This window comes from Cardiocondyla obscurior, linkage group LG17 (genome assembly GCF_019399895.1).
Source record: "Cardiocondyla obscurior isolate alpha-2009 linkage group LG17, Cobs3.1, whole genome shotgun sequence".
Taxonomy (NCBI): Eukaryota; Metazoa; Arthropoda; class Insecta; order Hymenoptera; family Formicidae; genus Cardiocondyla; species Cardiocondyla obscurior.
Window position 1 is genome coordinate 30,959 of NC_091880.1, and position 22,425 is coordinate 53,383.

The following is a 22,425-nucleotide window of genomic DNA, read 5'->3' on the forward strand; positions in this document are numbered from 1 at the left end:
GGGGACGAAAGGTTCGCGACGGAAACTAACCAAGGAAACCGTCCGGAGACCTGGGGAAGCCGCAGAAGTCTCTCTGACCATTCCTGGTGCAAGAGAAAAATCCTCGACTTACCCAGTACTCCAGATAGCACTAACACTTTGCAGAGTGAATTCAGGTATGTCATGCGTTAGAATTTAATTAGAGTACCCTCCTCTATCGTGAGGGACCGATTTTAGATTGCTCGAGAGCCTCAATTAATTAAAAAGTGAGAAAATTGTCAAAATATAACTTTAACCTCAAAGTGTCACTTATGAGATTTTTAGTTTTAATTTAAAAATACTTCTGCTTTATTTACAGGTTTGGCGCTTTGGGGACGAAAGGTTCGCGACGAAAACTAACCAAGAAACCGTCCGGAGACCAGGAAACCGCAGAAGTCCCTCTGACCATTCCTGGTGCAAGAGAAAATTCCTCGACTTACCCAGTACTCCAGATAGCACTAACACTTTGCAGAGTGAATTCAGGTATGTCATGCGTTAGAATTTAATTAGAGTACCCTCCTCTATCGTGAGGGACCGATTTTAGATTGCTCGAAAGCCTCAGTTAATTAAAAAGTGAGAAAATTGTCAAAATATAACTTTAACCTCAAAGTGTCACTTATGAGATTTTTAGTTTTAATTTAAAAATACTTCTGCTTTATTTACAGGTTTGGCGCTTTGGGGACGAAAGGTTCGCGACGGAAACTAACCAAGGAAACCGTCCGGAGACCAGGAAAGCCGCAGAAGTCTCTCTGACCATTCCTGGTGCAAGAAAAATCCTCGACTTACCCAGTACTCCAGATAGCACTAACACTTTGCAGAGTGAATTCAGGTATGTCATGCGTTAGAATTTAATTAGAGTACCCTCCTCTATCGTGAGGGACCGATTTTAGATTGCTCGAGAGCCTCAGTTAATTAAAAAGTGAGAAAATTGTCAAAATATAACTTTAACCTCAAAGTGTCACTTATGAGATTTTTAGTTTTAATTTAAAAATACTTCTGCTTTATTTACAGGTTTGGCGCTTTGGGGACGAAAGGTTCGCGACGGAAACTAACCAAGGAAACCGTCCGGAGACCCGGGGAAGCCGCAGAAGTCTCTCTGACCATTCCTGGTGCAAGAGAAAATTCCTCGACTTACCCAGTACTCCAGATAGCACTAACACTTTGCAGAGTGAATTCAGGTATGTCATGCGTTAGAATTTAATTAGAGTACCCTCCTCTATCGTGAGGGACCGATTTTAGATTGCTCGAGAGCCTCAATTAATTAAAAAGTGAGAAAATTGTCAAAATATAACTTTAACCTCAATGTGTCACTTATGAGATTTTTAGTTTTAATTTAAAAATACTTCTGTTTTATTTACAGGTTTGGCGCTTTGGGGACGAAAGGTTCGCGACGGAAACTAACCAAGGAGACCGTCCGGAGACCCGGGGAAGCCGCAGAAGTCTCTCTGACCATTCCTGGTGCAAGAGAAAAATCCTCGACTTACCCAGTAGTGTTTTTTCGTGGCGTCGCCGGCAGATTTCGCAGATCCGCTTCTCGGTAACATCGCGGAGTTTAAAATAATTTTAAGTAGTACGTAATTCGAGTCACCGAATTGTGTATGGTCCGACATTTTCAAGGTATAATGTATTGTAAATTTTTAATGTACAATGCATCAAAAATTTCCGTCCCTTTAACAGACTGCGGACTGTCGGTTGTATATACTTTTAATATTTTCTGTGAGTACAACCGGTGTGGTTAAAAATTTTGATGCATTCTACTACATCTTTTATTTCAAAGCAATATAATATTAGTACAAAAATACATGTAATATATGTATACAGGCGCGCGCCTGTATTTGAATTAAAGGTATTTAATTTATTAAATAAAGAAATTGTAAAAAAGCACGACTTGCCAATCTGCATAAATTTCGGCGGAGTTGGTGAGTTGTGCCGGTGACTGTAACATAAAAAGGAAAAGAATTATGTAGACATGCCAGTTAGTCAATAAGATTAATATAAAAATGTAAAGGTTTTCTTTTAATAAAGATTTTATTTAAAAAATTAATGCTTACCTAAAAGTTGCTCCGCCGTAGCAGGATGCCCCCCGGGCCTGCTCCTCCTCTCAGATGGGAGGTCGTCGTCGTCGTCGAGTCATCTTTTCGCGCACTGGAAACTCTCGCGAAATACTGTCATTAACCACTAACGCTATCACTCATAATTTAAATTATCACTCGTTAGTTTACATTATCACTCATAGTTTAAATTATTATTAAAACACGGCATTCCGTATTATAAACGAGCGACACTGTACACTCACACTCACTCCTCACATAATATTCACCGCGCACTTTATTACACTATGACTTATATTCACCGCGCACTTCATAACACTATGACTCATATTCATCGCGCACTTTATTACACTATCACTCATACCTAGTTTAAATTATTACAAAACAAGGAAAAATTGTTCGAATAGGACTTTAAAACTACTAAAATACGCGTCGCACAATCCGGCGTAACGCGAATCTCTCAAGCAGCAGATGCCAATTTCCCGAATTGCGTGCAGTAGCGCACGCACTATCAGTCACGTCTAACGAAACAGAAAACGACACTCCGCGAGGGACCGACGAATACTCCGGGCTGTACGACGATCCATTAAAAAATAAATTAAAAACGCGAATTACTATATGCCGAAAGCGCGAAACAATATTCCGATTACGAGAAAAGCGACCTTGTTTTGTAATAACTTAAACGCGGCACCCCGTATTATAAACGAAAACGCGACACTGTACACTCACATTTACACTCACTCACATAATATTCACCGCGCACTTCATAACACTATGACTCATATTCACCGCGCACTTTATTACACTATCACTCATACCTAGTTTAAATTATTATAAAACAAGGAAAAATTGTTCGAATAGAATTTAAAACCTAAAATACGCATCGCACAATCCGGCGTAACGCGAATCTCTCAAGCAGCAGATGCCAATTTCCCGAATTGCGTGCAGTAGCGCACGCACTATCAGTCACGGCTAACGAAACAGAAAACGACACTCCGCGAGGGACCGACGAATACTCCGGGCTGTACGACGATCAATTAAAAAATAGCAATTACTATAACCCGAAAGCGCGAAACAATATTCCGATCACGAAAAGCGACCTTGTTTTATAATAACTTAAACACGGTACCCGTATTATATACGAAAACGCGACACTGTACACTCACACTCACTCACATAATATTCACCGCGCACTTTATTACACTATGACTCATATTCACCGCGCACTTCATAACACTATGACTCATATTCATCGCGCACTTTATTACACTATGACTCATAGCTTAAATTATTATAAAACAAGAAAAAATTGTTTAAATAAAAATTTAAAACTACTAAAATACGCATCGCACAATCCGGCGTAACGCGAATCTCTCAAGCAAAAGATGCCGTTTCCCGAATTGCATGTAATAGTAGTGACCGGCAATAATAGCATGACTCAATGCGGCAACGGCGACTAACGCGCGTAAGCTAGGGTGGAGTGCGTCAGGCCTTACCGCGGATCGCGTACGTGAGTCCTGAAGTACCGAAAGAAACGAGAAAACGAGGGAAAAGTTGGAGGAAGGCATCTTCATGCTCTGTTCTGTTCGCGACCGTACATGTGAGAAGAACGCACAGTGATCGCTAAGAAATCATTAGAGGCGCCTATAATGATTTCTTAGCGATCATATGCGTTCTCTCTTACGGTCGCGACAGAGACAAGGCTAAAGGCCTTCCTCAACTTTCCCTCGTTCGCTCTCTCGGTACTCCAAGGTTCACACGATCCCGGTAGGCCTCCCTCCACTCTAGCTCACGCGCGTTAATAACCTTTGCCTGTGAGTCAAGTCATCATACCGGTCACTGTACTATTAACACGTCTTACCAGACAGAAAATCGACACTCCGCAAGAGATAACGCGTACTTTGGCTGTACGACGATTAATTAAAAAATAAATTGAAACGCGAATTATTATATCCCGAAAGCGCGAAACAATATTCCGATTACGAAAAAGCATTCTTGTTTTATGATAAAATAACGTTCTCCGCGCACTAGATCACTCGCGGGATATTCACGACACTTCCGTTAAATCTTTAAACACGACCCTGAGACGTAAGCGCGGTCTAACTGTCACTTTAATCCGGTCGGTGTAACAAACGACACAAAACTTGCACGAAGCACCGGTATAAAACGCGCCGCGATATAAAATATTCCTATCGCGGTAGACACTCGCGGGATAGTCCACGACACTTCCTATTAACCTTGAATCCCGACACAAGAATCTAACTGTCACTTCAAGCGAGGTCCACGTCACCTTGTTGCGCGGTCAAAAGTCGTTGGTAGAATGACCGCGAAAACTTCCCCAACACCTTCAATGTTCCCTACTATCGCGCGGGATATTCTTTACCCCTTGTGTTACCCCCACCGAGTATTCACTATCCGCTTTTATCTCTACCGTTATTCAAAACGCGCGACCACTTTTTCGTTAAATTTTAGATTTCTGCACAAAGCATCGGTATAAAACGGGCCGCGATATAAAACATTCCTACCGCGGTAGACACTCGCAGGATAGTCCACGACACTTTCTATTAACCTTGGATCCCGACACAAAAATCTAACTGTCACTTCAAGCAAGGTATACGTCACCTTGTTGCTCGGTCAAAAGTCGTCGGTAGAATGACCGCGGAAACTTCCCCCAACACCTACCATTTTTTCCCTATGTCGTTTCATGAATGTCAGTACTAATGCTGTGTTCCTATTGGTTGAAATTTATTGAGTGACATTTTGCACGTGTTTTTGGCGTAATTTATAAATTTTTATACTAAATCGTATTTTGCAAGTTAGTTTACAACAATTAATGCTATTTATTAATTATTTTTACAATATTTTATTAATCGAGTCGTTTCATGAATGTCAGTACTAATGCTGTGTTCCTATTGGTTGAAAATAATCAAGTGACATTTTGCACGTGTTTTTGGCGTTATTTATAAATTTTTATACTAAATCGTATTTTGCAAGTTAGTTTACAACAATTAATGCTATTTATTAATTATTTTTACAATATTTTATTAATCAAGTCGTTTCATGAATGTCAGTACTAATGCTGTGTTCCTATTGGTTGAAAATAATCAAGTGACATTTTGCACGTGTTTTTGGCGTTATTTATAAATTTTTATACTAAATCGTATTTTGCAAGTTAGTTTACAACAATTAATGCTATTTATTAATTATTTTTACAATATTTTATTAATCGAGTCGTTTCATGAATGTCAGTACTAATGCTGTGTTCCTATTGGTTGAAAATAATCAAGTGACATTTTGCACGTGTTTTTGGCGTTATTTATAAATTTTTATACTAAATCGTATTTTGCAAGTTAGTTTACAACAATTAATGCTATTTATTAATTATTTTTACAATATTTTATTAATCGAGTCGTTTCATGAATGTCAGTACTAATGCTGTGTTCCTATTGGTTGAAAATAATCAAGTGACATTTTGCACGTGTTTTTGGCGTTATTTATAAATTTTTATACTAAATCGTATTTTGCAAGTTAGTTTACAACAATTTAATGCTATTTATTAATTATTTTTACAATATTTTATTAATCGAATCGTTTCATGAATGTCAGTATTAATGCTGTGTTCCTATGGTTGAAAATAATCAAGTGACATTTGAATGTGTTTTTGCGTTATTATAAATTTTATACTAAATCGTATTTTGCGTTAATTTACAATTTAATGCTATTTGTTAAGTATTTTTACAATATTTTATTAATCAAATCGTTTCATAATGCCAGTATTAATGCTGTGTTTCCATTGGTGAATATTTTACGCAAAATATTTTATGCTTATTTTATTCGTTTGTGGAGATCAACTGTTTCCTTGAGTGTCGGTTGGATTTTTAACTAATTTAAACAGTCTTTTTAATTCCCACAAAGTGCCAAGACTGTGCATGAACGGGAACTAATTTTTATAAAAGTTCTAAAAGTGACAATTATGTGTTATTGATTAAAATTTAAAGTCTGAAAAACAAATATTTCCTTTATTTCAGGCTTTAAACTTTAAACAAAAGGTACGTGACGGCAGCTAACCAAAGAAACCGTCCGGAGACCAGGGAAGCCGCAGAAGTCTCTCTGACCATTCCTGGTGCAAGAGAAATCCTCGACTTACCCAGTACAGATAGCACTAACACTTTGCAGAGTGAATTCAGGTATGTCATGCGTTAGAATTTAATTAGAGTACCCTCCTCTATCGTGAGGGACCGATTTTAGATTGCTCGAAAGCCTCAGTTAATTAAAAAGTGAGAAAATTGTCAAAATATAACTTTAACCTCAATGTGTCACTTATGAGATTTTAAGTTTTAATTTAAAAATACTTCTGCTTTATTTACAGGTTTGGCGCTTTGGGGACGAAAGGTTCGCGACGGAAACTAACCAAGGAAACCGTCCGAAGACCCGGGAAAACCGCAGAAGTCTCACCATTCCTGGTGCAAGAGAAAATTCCTCGACTTACCCAGTACTCCAGATAGCACTAACACTTTGCAGAGTGAATTCAGGTATGTCATGCGTTAGAATTTAATTAGAGTACCCTCCTCTATCGTGAGGGACCGATTTTAGATTGCTCGAGAGCCTCAATTAATTAAAAAGTGAGAAAATTGTCAAAATAACTTTAACCTCAATGTCACTTATGAGATTTTTAGTTTTAATTTAAAAATACTTCTGCTTTATTTACAGGTTTGGCGCTTTGGGGACGAAAGGTTCGCGACGGAAACTAACCAAAGGAAACCGTCCGGAGACCGGGAAGCCGCAGAAGTCTCTCTGACCATTCCTGGTGCAAGAAAAATTCTCGACTTACCCAGTAGATAGCACTAACACTTTGCAGAGTGAATTCAGGTATGTCATGCGTTAGAATTTAATTAGAGTACCCTCTTCTATCGTGAGGGACCGATTTTAGAATGCTCCGAGCCTCAATTAATTAAAAAGTGAAAAATAGTCAAAATATAACTTTAACCTCAATGTGTCACTTATGAGATTTTTAGTTTTAATTTAAAAATACTTCTGCTTTATTTACAGGTTTGGCGCTTTGGGGACGAAAGGTTCGCGACGAAACTAACCAAAGGAAACCGTCCGGAGACCGGGAAGCCGCAGAAGTCCCTCTGACCATTCCTGGTGCAGAGAAAAATCCTCGACTTACGTAGTACTCCAGATAGCACTAACACTTTGCAGAGTGAGTTCAGGCTTCTAAGTTAAAGTTCAGACTAAAATTCGGTTTATTTAAGTGTAGTAGAGTGTTCTAAATACAATTGAATTATTCTGTTAACTGTAAATAATTTTTTATTTCAGATTTTTGGTGATTGGTGTTCTCTTGAGGGTCACAAAAGTTTCACTGCATTTGAACAAGTTGTGAAAATAGTTTTGCGTTTTTTTCGAGTGCCCGGTTGGATTTTTCATTAAATTTAAACCTCCCTCTTGCTGCCCAAAAAGTTCCAATGCTCTACATCGACGGGAACTATTTTTTATAAGTGTTTTAAAAGTGACAGGTATGTGTTTTATGTTAAAAGTTGAGATATCTTTAAATAAATTTTTTTGGAGTTTTTTAGTTAAATTTCTGACTTAAATTCGGTTTATTTAAGTGTACTAGAATGTTTTAAATACAATTAAATTATTCTCTTAACTGTGAAAAATTTTATATTCCAAATTCTAGGTGAGTGGTGTTCTGCGAGGGTCACAAAAGTTTCACTGCACTTCTACAGCTTGTGAAAATAGTTCTGCGTTCTCCTCGAGTGCCCCGTTGGATTTTTTATCAAATTTGAACCTTCCTGTTGCTGCCCAAAAAGTTCCAAGGCTCTACATGGACGGGAACTATTTTTTATAAGTGTTTTAAAAGTGACAGGTATGTGTTTTAGGTTAAAAATTGACGTATTTATAAATAAATTTTTTTGGAGCTTCTTAGTTAAATTTCTGACATAAATTCGGTTTATTTAAGTGTACTAGAATGTTTTAAATACAATTAAATTATTCTCTTATCTGTGAAAAATTTTATATTCCAGATTTTTGGTGAGTGGTGTTCTGCGAGGGTCACAGATGTTTCACTGAACTTCTACAGCTTGTGAAAATAGATCTGCGTATTCCTCGAGTGCCCCGTTGGATTTTTTATCAAATTTGAACCTTCCTGTTGCTGCCCAAAAAGTTCCAAGGCTCTACATGGACGGGAACTATTTTTTATAAGTGTTTTAAAAGTGACAGGTATGTGTTTTAGGTTAAGAGTTGAGGTATTCATAAATAAATTTTTTTTGAGCTTCTTAGTTAAATTTCTGACATAAATTCGGTTTATTTAAGTGTACTAGAATGTTTTAAATACAATTAAATTATTCTCTTAACTGTGAAAAATTTTATATTCCAGATTCTTGGTGAGTGGTGTTCTGCGAGAGTCACAGATGTTTCACTGAACTTCTACAGCTTGTGAAAATAGATCTGCGTATTCCTCTAGTGCCCCGATGGATTTTTTATCAAATTTGAACCTCTCTTTTGCTGCCCAAAAAATTCCAAGGCTCTACATGGACGGGAACTATTTTTTATAAGTGTTTTAAAAGTGACAGGTATGTGTTTTATGTTAAAAGTTGAGATATCTTTAAATAAATTTTTTTGGAGTTTCTTAGTTAAATTTCTGACCTAAATTTGGTTTATTTAAGTGTAGTAGAATGTTTTAAATGGAATTAAATTATTCTCTTAACTGTAAATAATTTTATATTTCAGTTTTTTGGTGATTGGTGTTCTGCGAGGGTCACAAAAGTTTCACTGCACTTCTACAGCTTGTGAAAATAGTTCTGCGTTCTCCTCGAGTGCCCTGTTGGATTTTTATCAAATTTGAACCTTCCTGTTGCTGCCCAAAAGTTCCAAGGCTCTACATGGACGGGAACTATTTTTATAAGTGTTTTAAAAGTGACAGGTATGTGTTTTAGGTTAAGAGTTGAGGTATTCATAAATAAATTTTTTTGGAGCTTCTTAGTTAAATTTCTGACATAAATTCGGTTTATTTAAGTGTACTAGAATGTTTTAAATACAATTAAATTATTCTCTTATCTGTGAAAAATTTTATATTCCAGATTTTTGGTGAGTGGTGTTCTGCGAGGGTCACAGATGTTTCACTGAACTTCTACAGCTTGTGAAAATAGATCTGCGTATTCCTCTAGTGCCCCGATGGATTTTTTATCAAATTTGAACCTCTCTTTTGCTGCCCAAAAAATTCCAAGGCTCTACATGGACGGGAACTATTTTTTATAAGTGTTTTAAAAGTGACAGGTATGTGTTTTATGTTAAAAGTTGAGATATCTTTAAATAAATTTTTTTGGAGTTTCTTAGTTAAATTTCTGACCTAAATTTGGTTTATTTAAGTGTAGTAGAATGTTTTAAATGGAATTAAATTATTCTCTTAACTGTAAATAATTTTATATTTCAGTTTTTTGGTGATTGGTGTTTTGCGAGGGTCACAAAAGTTTCACTGCACTTCTACAGCTTGTGAAAATAGTTCTGCGTTTTCCTCGAGTGCCCCGTTGGATTTTTTATCAAATTTGAACCTCTCTTTTGCTGCCCAAAAAATTCCAAGGCTCTACATGGACGGGAACTATTTTTTATAAGTGTTTTAAAAGTGACAGGTATGTGTTTTATGTTAAAAGTTGAGATATCTTTAAATAAATTTTTTTGGAGTTTCTTAGTTAAATTTCTGACTTAAATTTGGTTTATTTAAGTGTAGTAGAATGTTTTAAATGGAATTAAATTATTCTCTTAACTGTAAATAATTTTATATTTCAGTTTTTTGGTGATTGGTGTTTTGCGAGGGTCACAAAAGTTTCACTGCACTTCTACAGCTTGTGAAAATAGTTCTGCGTTTTCCTCGAGTGCCCCGATGGATTTTTTATCAAATTTGAATCTTTCTTTTGCTGCCCAAAAAATTCCAAGGCTCTACATGGACGGGAACTATTTTTTATAAGTGTTTTAAAAGTGACAGGTATGTGTTTTAGGTTAAGAGTTGAGGTATTCATAAATAAATTTTTTTGGAGTTTCTTAGTTAAATTTCTGACATAAATTCGGTTTATTTAAGTGTACTAGAATGTTTTAAATACAATTAAATTATTCTCTTAACTGTGAAAAATTTTATATTCCAGATTCTTGGTGAGTGGTGTTCTGCGAGGGTCACAGATGTTTCACTGAACTTCTACAGCTTGTGAAAATAGATCTGCGTATTCCTCTAGTGCCCTGATGGATTTTTATCAAATTTGAACCTCTCTTTCGCTGCCCAAAAAATTCCAAGGCTCTACATGGACGGGAACTATTTTTTATAAGTGTTTTAAAAGTGACAGGTATGTGTTTTATGTTAAAAGTTGAGATATCTTTAAATAAATTTTTTTGGAGTTTCTTAGTTAAATTTCTGACTTAAATTTGGTTTATTTAAGTGTAGTAGAATGTTTTAAATGGAATTAAATTATTTTCTTAACTGTAAATAATTTTATATTTCAGTTTTTTGGTGATTGGTGTTCTGCGAGGGTCACAAAAGTTTCACTGCACTTCTACAGCTTGTGAAAATAGTTCTGCGTTCTCCTCGAGTGCCCCGTTGGATTTTTTATCAAATTTGAACCTTCCTGTTGCTGCCCAAAAAGTTCCAAGGCTCTACATGGACGGGAACTATTTTTTATAAGTGTTTTAAAAGTGACAGGTATGTGTTTTAGGTTAAGAGTTGAGGTATTCATAAATAAATTTTTTTGGAGCTTCTTAGTTAAATTTCTGACATAAATTCGGTTTATTTAAGTGTACTAGAATGTTTTAAATACAATTAAATTATTCTCTTAACTGTGAAAAATTTTATATTCCAGATTCTTGGTGAGTGGTGTTCTGCGAGGGTCACAGATGTTTCACTGAACTTCTACAGCTTGTGAAAATAGATCTGCGTATTCCTCTAGTGCCCCGATGGATTTTTTATCAAATTTGAACCTCTCTTTTGCTGCCCAAAAAATTCCAAGGCTCTACATGGACGGGAACTATTTTTTATAAGTGTTTTTAAAGTGACAGGTATGTGTTTGAGGTTAAAAGTGGAGATATTGTTAAATTAATTTTTTTTAAGCTTTAAAGTAAAATTTTAACCTGTAATTTAGTTTTATTAAGTGTAGTTGTATGTTCTCGTTTCATTTAAATATGTTTTTTAACTTCAAATAAATTTTTTTTTCAGATATTCTGTGATTAAAACGCTTGGAGGGCAGCAGAATATATTGCTGTGCTTCAGAATTTTGTAAAATATGTTCTGATGCATCCTCGAGGGTTCCGTTGGATTTGTAATGTAATTTGAACATTTTACTTGCTACCCAGAAAGTGCCAAGACTGTCAATCAACGGGAACTATTTTTATTAAGACTTTAAAGAAGTGACAGGTATGTGTTTGAGGTTAAAAGTGGAGATATTTATAAATACATTTTTTTGGAGCTTTCAAGTTAAATTTCTGATTTAAATTCGGTTTTATTTAGTGTAGTAGAGTGCCCATGTTTTATATCAATAAATTTTTTAATTTTAAATATTTATTTCAGTTATCTTGTGATTGGAGTACTTTAAGGGCCGCAGAATTTTACTGATTCTTTACCTGGTGAAGGGGAGTTCAGCTGCTTTTTCGAGGGACCTGTTGGCTTTCTATTATAGTTTTTTTCTTCTATTTTTGCCCTACAAAGTCCCAAGCTTGTAAATTAACGGAATGAATTAATAATTCAACTTGTAAAAAGTGACAGGTATGTGTTACTAATTAAAATAAACGTCTTTTAAAATAAATGATTTTGAAGGTTCTAAGTTAATTTTTTTACTTTAAATCGCTTTTATTAAGTTTTGTAGAGTTCCCACGTTTTATTTAAATAATGTTTATAATTGTATATCTGAAAGATATCTGAAAAAAAACTGATACAATGATACGGAGTAACTATATAATATGAAGATGACTTTTTTATTAAATATTAAATTTTTTTCTCTGTAATTACATTACATAATGTATGTACAAATAATATTAATTATTCCCAAGAGTAAGATTGTTGCACTCTTGTTTATTGCTACAAAAACAGCATTTAGAGACAGAAGTGCTTAACAGTAGCCATTTATGTAACAATTTATTTCTAAAACAAATACTAGTGTCCACGGAGCACCTCAATACTCTGGCGCTGGGCTCTTGACATTTTTGAATTCATCTTTTGTAGCATAGAACTGCAATAAAACCACAAATGTATCTCAGATCTATTTCAAATTATTTAAATTATCTAAACTCCCTTCAAACAATCGTGTATCTCTCAAGATAGAATTCCATATCTAATCTATTATATTGCATCAACATATGTGTACCTTACAGAACAAACTTTATTATACAGATATTTACTAAATATGACTCTGTGTGTGTGTGTGTGTGTGTGTACTTGCATTCTTTAAATGTTTTTCTATACATAAAATTAGAAATGGAATTCTGTCTCAGATTAAAACATTCCAAGTTTAGAATAGCAGAGTTCAATTGTCATGGCCACCTTGTATCGTTTGTCCTTATAGTCGTTCCATGGTTCAGCCTCCTTCTTGTTTAGCCAGGAAACGTCAGGGTTACCTGTTGCTAAGCGTAACGTGTACCACAACGCGCCGCAGCCTCCCAATCCTATACAGAAGTACAGCGGATACAGCTGAAAAGAAAAAAGAATATAAAGTAGTTACATTACGATGGTCTGCGTGGTGACTTGCAATCTCTGCTCACAGCCGGGTGCTTCTTCAGGGACGTTAAACTCAACCCTTGCATCTTCATGATTGCGACTTTTAGAGTAAGATCCGCGCACGGTTTCTCGTTCTCGTTCTCGTTAATCAGGCAAATCAGATTTACGTACAGGTCTCGCACACTGTTTTCGTAACACTGTGATCTGCTGGAGGGGAGCACTGAGAAGATTGCAGATCGACCAAGGCTCATTGGCGATTGGTTTATTTGGCGATTGATCTATTTGGCGATTGGTCCTGTTTGTAAACTACGCTTAAGGATCTTTACGCGGCGGACTTAACGAGATCGACGACGAGACTAGAGATCGAATGACGATTCACCATGCAACAGACTATACTACTTCATGGACAGACTTCCCCCCTTGATCAACATCATCGTGTGATGTATTCAATGGCGGTATTTCGCTGGTAAAAGTGAATTTTTGTCCACTTCTTGGGAGACGGGTATAAATATAAATGTTGATCTCAGAGCTGCGCGGGGACGCGCCGGAGTAACGGCACGCTGTCGTCGTCGTCGGTGCTGGTCATGTAACGATCCTGGACACGTCTTCGCCGTTTCGTCCAGTTTCGTCGCACCAAGCCCATCTGAATTAAATGCTGGAACGTTCGCCGATGTTACGTTTAGAATATCCCGCTGTAAGAAGACCGAGCATGAGCCGTTAAGCACCGCGTTCACCCTGATAGTTTCCGAAATCACGGAAGGATGGGTTTCTCCACAAGCCTGCAGGGTCAGGCGTCACACGAGGCGTTGCTAGCCCGCCAGGACGCCGAGATCAAGCTGCTAGAAACGATGCGCAGGTGTCTTACGACTAAGGTCAAGTCCGATAGGGAATACGCCTCGACCATTACTTCGCTTACTACTCAGGGGAAAAAGATTGAGCGCAACGAGGACCTTGTCGGCAGTCTCATAGTGCAGGTGGTTCATTTGTCACAAATAACAGCCTAGCTGGCAGACCATCTGGTGAAATATTTATTACATTTTGCTAATATTTTGCTCGACGTATATAAAGACGTATTTTTACAGAGCTGGAAAGATATAATGGACTCAATCGATCAAACGGCAAAGTTGATCAAGCAACAAGCAGATTCCATTGAAAATATTGTTGTGGATCAATTGAGTACATTGTACTCAGAAAGAAGAAGGGCTAGAAAGCTGTATCAAGAAGAGCAAACTTGGTTGACAAATCAATTTCAACAAGTAAGTAGGATATAATAAACTTAAAATATAATACTATGTCTAAATGCAAAAAATTTTGATATAGGTCTTGATGTGTTTTAATTTCTTTTTCAATTTATTTAAAGCTGACAGATGATATAACTAGGAAAAAAATGGAATATCAGAAGAATTTAGAGATGTATAAATTAATGAGGTCACGTTTTGAAGAATATTATGTTAAATGTAAGTACTGTGTGTAACAATTATTTTATGTTTGTATTTGTATAATAAAAAAATACAGTAACATAATGTTTTTTTTAGCTGGTAGAGGAGGCCGTAAGTTAGATGAAGTGAGAGAAAAATATCAGAAGGCATGCAGAAAGCTTCATCTAACACATAATGAATATGTACTATTACTAGGTGCTGTGACAGAATGTGAACATGATTTAAGAACTTGCTATTTGCCTAGTTTACTTCACAGACAACAAGCTATTCATCAAGAATTTATAACTTCATGGTGAGTTATTTTTATTATAAATAGCTTTCATGATACACTTTTATTAAATCTATTTTTTTATTCCCCCAAAACTTGATATTTTATCTTAATTTTTCTATTTGCATGCAACTAGAAATGGAACAGGTAACAATTTTATTATGGACATCAACAATTATTATTTTATATGTCTAACATCTAAGTTTTCTTTAATTTTCTAGGAAAGGAATACTTCAGGATATTGTTAAGTATACAGATTTTACAACTGAAAAATTCTTGGAGATTCATACAAAAGTATTAAAAGCCGTTGATAATATTAAGCCTATCGAAGAGTATAGAGATTTCATTGGAAAGCACAAGTACATATGTAACGTTATTGATTATGTATGTTTATAAAGTATATATTTAATATACATATTGCAAATTTTGGTGCAGAACTAGGCCAGCATCTCCGATCAGATTTACATTTGACGAAAACCTTGTGGATGATACTTCAGGGAAATTATTGCCAAATAAATTAACTGTTGATAACTTGACTATAGATTGGTTAAGAAGTCGTCTCACAGAGCTCGAAACTTCTCTAAAAACCACTCAACAAAATCGACAAAGCCCGCAATTTCCGCAAGAGAATAATAGTGATTCTAGGTATACTTTTTATCGTTGATATCAAAAGCCAATGCTTTATTATAATCAAATTCGACATTCTTAAATATCTTTCTGTACTATTAGAATGTCTATCTTGGACTATTCTCGTGAAAGAGAAGAACTGAGATTACGTTGTCAGGAGAAAAAATTACAAAGACAAGTGGACGTCATTAGAGGTGCTCTCAATGAATTAGGCTGTGAAGAGTTACCTTCAGGTTGTGATCTTTCCATGGAAGGTTCTTTTACTGAATCACCTGCAATTAGTAAAGTAAGTAAAATATTAAGAATTTTTTTTCTTTGTTAACATAATAAAATTCAATTCTATTAATTATAATAAATTTAATTCCTGCAATTTGTTTTATAATTTTAAGAATGTTATTAAAAATGTTAAAGTTTTTATTATAATCAATATTTTTCAATGTTATAAAAATCATTTTTTAACGTTGTACCAATAACGTACGAAAGTATTATTGTGTCTGATTATTATTTTCTGTTGATTGCTGAGTTACCTGGAATTATAAGTTAGTTAGATCTAGCCCTTTACAGAGAAATACAGTCGCAGACAATGGTCTGTTCACACTAAGAAGAAATCAGCGGTTTATGACAATATTAAAATCACCTTTTAAATCCTTGCCGACAATTAACGACTCGAAAAATGGAATGTTTAGGGCAAATAGTGAAGGGCCTGCAGTTAAAACAAATAAAAATATTCCCCCTGTTGTATGTTACATTTTATTCGTTTGATATTTGAGTGTCGAGTGTCGAGTGTTTCCTACGCCCAGTCACAAAGCGATAAGATGTTTGATTTGTATTGTGTCATTATATGATCTCGCATACAACGCATTCCTCAGCTTTTATAATAAACTTTTCTACCGTTACTGTTCAGCAGACAGACGTGAGCAGTATCTGATAGACAGTTTCTTGTATTGATATTTTTTAATTACAAAATTAACTTGCAAATAATTTTGTTATTATATTTTATATGATTTATGGATTTATATTATTTAATACATGCATGAATAATGGGAATATCTAGAACTTATTTTATTAACATTGAATTATGAAGTAATTAATACTGTGCATGAAAATAAACATTTTCAATATGTATGTTTTTTGTATCGGAATAAAATTAATATCTTTGGCATTGATTAAAATGGTAAAATATTATTTTTATAGCATTATTAATATATTTTTTAATAAATTGACTTTATCTGTAGGTACCGTTACGTGGAATCTCGCATTTAACTAACAACCAAAAAACTAACGGAAACGGTGGTTCTCTAATGGAAGAAGAATGGTTTCATGGGGTATTACCGAGAGAAGAAGTCGTAAGATTACTCGTCCACAATGGGGATTTTTTAGTACGCGAAACAGTGAGAAACGATGAGTGTCAAATAGTTTTGTCTGTTTGCTGGGATGGCCACAAGCATTTCATTGTACAAACTACATCAGAGGTAAGAATAAATGAATACATAATAGTATGTATCAATCAACACTTTAGACATGAAATATATAATAAAAGTGCTTTTTATCATACTAAAATTAAAATATAAAAAAAAACTTAATTTTAATAGCTTAATATTATTTATTATTGAAAGAAATGAATACCATAGAAATATATTATTATAGGGACATTATAGATTCGAAGGACCTACGTTCCCATCTATTCAGGAATTAATTAGACATCAATGGGTATCCGGTCTGCCAGTAACCAGTCGATCTGGTGCTATTCTTAAGTCTCCAATTTCGCGCGAGCGGTGGGAACTTAATAACGATGATGTCATTCTTTTGGAGAAAATAGGTCGAGTGAGTAGGCCGATAATAACTTTCTTGTGTTTTACATATGCGCGATATGATGCTAACTGTATGATATATGTAGGGAAATTTCGGAGACGTTTACAAGGCGCAATTAAAGACTTGTAAGACTGAAGTGGCCGTGAAGACATGTAAGGTAACATTACCGGATGAGCAGAAACGCAAGTTTTTGCAAGAGGGAAGAATATTAAAACAGTACGATCACCGAAATATAGTTAAACTTATCGGTATCTGTGTTCAAAAGCAACCGATTATGATCGTGATGGAATTGGTACCAGGTAAGTTGATAAATTTTGCTATTATTACGTTAAACTAACACTTATCATCTCATCCTTTTAAAATTGGAAATCCACAATGTACTATCTACATACTGTGATAATATATACGCTAAAAACTAACTCCAGGTGGTTCATTACTTACGTATTTGCGGAAGAATGCTAGTACAATAACACAACGGGAACAATTACGTATGTGCAAGGATGCTGCGGCTGGTATGAGCTACTTGGAATCTAAATCTTGCATTCATAGAGATTTAGCCGCTCGCAACTGCCTCGTAGGTAAATAAATCACATATTAAAAGGGAAGATACTAAATTTGATAACCAATGATATATGAATAAGTAATAATATGAAATATATACATTATTTCCTTAGGATATGAATGTATAGTCAAGATTTCGGACTTTGGAATGTCAAGAGAGGAGGAAGAATATATAGTTTCAGATGGTATGAAACAAATTCCTATTAAATGGACTGCGCCAGAAGCTTTGAATTTTGGTAAATTAAAAATCTTAATTTCAGCTATTCTGATATCGTTATTGCTATTAATTATTGACGTATTACATTTTATCTCTTAGGTAAATACACATCTCTTTGTGACGTCTGGAGTTACGGGATTCTCATATGGGAAATATTTTCGAAAGGCGGCAACCCTTACAGCGGTATGTCTAATTCTCAGGCACGCGAAAAAATAGATGCAGGTAAGAACGAATAACAGAAATTGATGAAAAAATAATTAAGGAAATGAATTCATTTCTTAGAGATTATTATATTCGGGTAATTTGTTAATTTATTTGTTTTACTTAACATTAGGATATCGAATGCCAGCTCCTGATGGAACGCCTGAAGAAATGTATCGATTAATGCTGCGATGCTGGGATTACGAACCAGAAAAACGACCACATTTTGAACAAATATACACGGTGGTTGAGACATTATCGCAAGCATATCTGTAAGTATTATACTAAGTATTAAACTAAGAGTATTTTATGGCCAATAAAAAGTATAAATTGGTGCTATAACATCTTTATACTTATATTGTATATTTACAAGTCATGGAACTCCCCAATAATTTATACAGATTGAGCTTTAAAAATATAAAATGCTCACAACCAAATCATATTTTATATTATAAATATACATAAAATATGTGAAGGAAGAATGTGACTGGCATAACTTTTGTTTAACTTTCATTAACGACATACGTTTAATATATTGCGTAAAATGGAATTTTACTGTTTTAAAAAATACATTTTTAAGGCTTAATTAAAAACAGAAAAAAAAAAAAAAAAAAAAAAAAAACAGTAAAAGAGAAACAAAATCACCTTGTTATGCCTTTCCTTGACATGGCGTATAAATGTGTATGCATGCACGCGCTTTCCGCGCGCGGGTGCGTGCGTGTGTGCATGTGTGTGTGTGTGTATCAATACATACTATTAATTATTATTATACATATCATTACAAAATTATTTTAAATGCCATTGCTTACGTTTTAATTCGTAATATTTAATTATTTTATAAATTATTATATTTCTCCGTCCACACAATTCAATTCATTTTACAAGTAATATTGTTATCATTTTCATATATATAATTTAAATATATATGTATGTATTTTTATTAAGTATTTTGGCATAGCATGTGGACTTTATTTATTCGATAATATTGTCGTCAGTGTGTTCTCTTTAATATTTTGTAGTGTTTCACGGATGTACATATTATGCGCATATGTACATTAAATTTTATAGGCGTGTATTCAAACACATCTTATAGTCCTGTATTTATTGTTAATTTCGTCATTTTTGGTAAAAATCAAAAGTGTAATGGAAACATCAGAGTTTATACATAAACTATAAGATTATAATTTTACATACTTATTAATTTTTTACATAAAAAATTTTCAATACATCTGAAAGTACATAAAAAATATTTATACAATGTATGTGCATTATCAGTCACATTCATTTAGCTAATGATTTATAGTATGGAATCTCATTGAAAAAAAATGCCGCAAAATATCACGAAAAAACTAATAATGTTCAAATTTTCAAAACATATACTTCAGTCTTGTATAAGCTGTTGAAAAGAGAAAAAGTAAAATTAAAAATCTTTGCAATGTAATACTCTAATTATAAGAATTTTGTTTTTACTTCTTTGATGAAATCTTATTTTCAAAATTAATATATAATATACATAATCACAACATAAATTAAATGTAAATGTATGTTTAAGTTTACTGTTTATTTAAGTGTATAAATTTTAATGGCTGTACGTTTAACGTTCTTCCAAACGTAATGTTTAACGTTCTTCCAAAGTTAATTCTAGATTCTTGTAATTTAGATAATCTGTTTTATGTTTAAACAATACACCAATGTTATACATTGCACGCAATTATAAGCAGTTTTTATGTGTGTAGATTACATAAAACTATTATAAAGAAGTCCATGTTAACATGTTGTCATATAATGTAATTCTGGTATAAATAGTTTATTACTTGTTATATTTTACATGCAATTATATAAAAGACATTTATCTTGTTTCCATACATTTATTACATACATACACAAATACTCTATGTTGCTGTATAATAAATTAATAAAGATTATATATTGGTTTTTTTTTTTTTTTACAAAAGAACAACAGACATCTCCATCTTTTATCTTAATTTTTATACTTTCAACCACTTAAGGTTTAAAAACACTCGTGTAATGTTTTTATTTTTTTTAATTGAAATTTATTAAATAAAATCTTAATTGAATTATAATCTCAAAAGTTTAAAAAGGTTATAAAAATTTTCCAAATTACAAATATAGTTTAATGAGTTCATCACTAACAGCTGATGGTGTTAAAATTCCTAAATCTGTAAACAATAGACTGATATAATGAGGCGGAGTGTAATCAACTAAGGGATGTTCCTTTTTCAAATTTTTGCTTAGAGTACTAGATGTATACTAGAACAAAAAAATAATTATGTATTTTATAGATATATGATAAAATTTATTCCTTTTATATTGTTTTTATAGAAAATTTAAAACTGATTTGAAACCAATGTATAAAAATAATTTACCTTAAATTCATTAGGCAAATCTACTTGATTCAAAGGATAGATTCTTGCAAATTTGAAGCTTTCTGTTAAAACATAAAACGGTTTTTTCACCTCTTTTGCACATATAGCCATTGTATATGTACCTATCTGTAAGAGAATTAAAAGAAATATTTATACATAAGTTACATTATTGTTAAAACATCATATATACCTTATTAATTACACCACCACTTTCTGCAACACCTTCTGCTCCAACCATCACCATATCTATTTGTTCCATCACATATCCTACTGCAGAGTCTAATATCACTGTACAGGATATGCCCAACTTTGTCAAACTCTGGCACATTTTTTCTCTAAAGAAAAAAGTCGGCATACAATGAAATTTAAAAATATAAGACCCAAAATCTATGAATTATTGAATTTAAGAATTTCCTATATATGTATATTCACACATACCCATTATTATCGGGTGACGTTGATGTGACGTATACTTCGAATATTTTATTACTTGCAACAGCTTCTTTCATTGCTTGCAGCACTACTCTCGATTTGGAATGCGTGAGTATAGTCTGATAAAAATAAAAAAGGTAAAAAGAAAATAATAAAGATATTTAAAAAATGTCTTGTATATCTTTTCTTACCGAGCCATCGGTAATAAAGTGTGCTGCTACCTTGGCTACTTTCCCCCGCGCTGCAACTAATTTTTCATAAAACATTTTGCCTCTTTCCAGCATAATACCCTTGCATTCTGCAATTGACTAATTAAAAACATATGTATGTGAACAAATTGTATTATTTCAGGATAAAATTTTAAAAACTAAATTTGTTCTTAAAATTTTAATATTAACTAATCTTACACGAGTATCCAATGTCGCTAATGTGATAAAGCGAAGAAACAATTCACTACCAGAAGCAATGGCAGTTACTGGAGTTTCTGTGGATCGCATAGCATCAATTGCATCTTGCAAGCACAGCCGGAGCTCCTGAACTGTTTCTGCTATAAGAAGCAAAAAGAATTCATGAGAAACAGCTCCAGTAAAAATGTTGTATTATTAATACTTTATTGTAACAATTAAGAAGCTTATCTAATGTAAAAACCCATGATAAATATCTGTTTAGAAAATGTATTTATATCAGCTGAATATTTTAAAGCAAATGTGTATACATTTTATATTAAGATAAGTATCTGTGTGGCTTACATTTAGAATGTTCCAATACTTTCAATAAGGTACGAATAGCAGCCATACCCGCGGAAACGTCCTTCTCATTTTTGATAATGCTGTTAAAGTATCGACAAATTTCTGAAAAAAAAAAAAAATGTGACATTATGTTACTTTATTGCGTAGAATTATGGCACAAATACTTAATATATAATGTCCAAATTTTATAAATACCTTCCCTATCCATTATAATTTATTAATTATACAACTGGAGTATGTAATAATTAATGCTCGTTCTTAAATTATTAACATAGATATTGCGTCAGATATCACGTTGTGTCATCAACGTGTCCAATGAAAACCGAGATTCCCAGGAATTTTGTCAACAATATGTTTGTTTCTGAAAAACAAATAATATTTTATTTATTTCTTTTTTAATTTAATATGCATCCATCTGGCTATACGGCACAAAATCCTTTTCTTACTTAACAGATTTTTTTTTCTTTTTTTGTCGAAGGTTATAACATAATGAACGACGGTAGAGAGAAAAGAAAGTCGAACGAAAATGTTAGAAACATGGAAGTAGAGACGATAGCGGTTCGTAGCAGATTTTGATGGAATTAAAACTGTAAAAGTGTATTTATCACTATCACACCTCTGATCTATCTGTTATCTGGCCAAATCATGTTCATAAGAGGAAATATTTTACTTCTTTTTCGGGAATAATTCAGAATAATTAATTGCGAGAAAACGCAGTTAAATGCGCGTTGGAGGCGTCGCGGCCAGTTAGCTGGCTAATTTTACAGAAATAATGACAGCGAGTGAGGTGGAGCGCCACTGCCAGTCAACTTAATCAGTCCCATCAGAGGCCACAGCCTATATGCTGCAGCTGAGTCAGTCCAGCGAAGTGTTGACTGCCGGATAGTTTGCATGTGCATTGTGTAAAAGCCATCGATTGATTGAACGTCACCGTTCAGTCAAACGTGAATAAAGTTCGATTCAGCCGACG

The 22,425-nt window shown here is 33.9% G+C and overlaps 3 protein-coding genes and 1 long non-coding RNA gene across 7 annotated transcripts; 2 read left to right on the forward strand and 2 right to left on the reverse strand.

Moving 5' to 3' along the window:
* The first annotated feature begins 11,272 nt into the window (after positions 1-11,272).
* Positions 11,273-12,304, forward strand: LOC139109399 (uncharacterized). The gene is made up of 2 exons (XR_011546830.1): positions 11,273-11,466; positions 11,620-12,304. It is a non-coding gene; the product is annotated as an uncharacterized lncRNA (long non-coding RNA).
* Nd-mlrq (NADH dehydrogenase (ubiquinone) MLRQ subunit) lies at positions 12,005-12,998 on the reverse strand. Its single transcript, XM_070668448.1, has 3 exons — positions 12,807-12,998; positions 12,589-12,735; positions 12,005-12,277 (listed from the first exon to the last, which is right to left on the reverse strand). Exons 1-3 carry the CDS (start codon positions 12,852-12,854, stop codon positions 12,221-12,223), a joined length of 252 nt encoding a protein of 83 aa, XP_070524549.1. The 5' UTR covers positions 12,855-12,998; the 3' UTR covers positions 12,005-12,220.
* Positions 12,999-13,149: 151 nt separating this feature from the next.
* On the forward strand, positions 13,150-19,746 carry Fer (tyrosine-protein kinase Fer). Of its 3 annotated transcripts, none has more exons than XM_070668438.1 (15): positions 13,150-13,736; positions 13,845-14,018; positions 14,123-14,219; positions 14,298-14,493; positions 14,691-14,828; positions 14,905-15,114; positions 15,199-15,382; positions 15,661-15,834; positions 16,332-16,568; positions 16,744-16,920; positions 16,994-17,207; positions 17,334-17,486; positions 17,583-17,705; positions 17,786-17,908; positions 18,021-19,746. In XM_070668438.1, exons 1-15 carry the CDS (start codon positions 13,524-13,526, stop codon positions 18,161-18,163), a joined length of 2,556 nt encoding a protein of 851 aa, XP_070524539.1. In that variant the 5' UTR covers positions 13,150-13,523; the 3' UTR covers positions 18,164-19,746. The 3 variants fall into 3 exon arrangements, with proteins under 3 accessions (XP_070524539.1, XP_070524540.1, XP_070524541.1); XM_070668440.1 differs by having other exon boundaries at positions 13,641-13,781; XM_070668439.1 differs by lacking the exon at positions 15,661-15,834 and having other exon boundaries at positions 13,152-13,736.
* Positions 19,679-22,202, reverse strand: Eif2balpha (eukaryotic translation initiation factor 2B subunit alpha). Of its 2 annotated transcripts, none has more exons than XM_070668443.1 (9): positions 22,072-22,202; positions 21,651-21,816; positions 21,456-21,557; positions 21,114-21,253; positions 20,898-21,014; positions 20,713-20,825; positions 20,465-20,609; positions 20,275-20,400; positions 19,679-20,158 (listed from the first exon to the last, which is right to left on the reverse strand). In XM_070668443.1, the coding sequence occupies exons 2-9, from the start codon at positions 21,661-21,663 to the stop codon at positions 20,009-20,011; spliced, it is 906 nt and encodes a 301-aa protein (XP_070524544.1). In that variant the 5' UTR covers positions 21,664-21,816; positions 22,072-22,202; the 3' UTR covers positions 19,679-20,008. The 2 variants fall into 2 exon arrangements, with proteins under 2 accessions (XP_070524544.1, XP_070524543.1); XM_070668442.1 differs by lacking the exon at positions 22,072-22,202 and adding an exon at positions 21,902-22,016.
* Between the last annotated feature and the right edge of the window lie 223 nt (positions 22,203-22,425).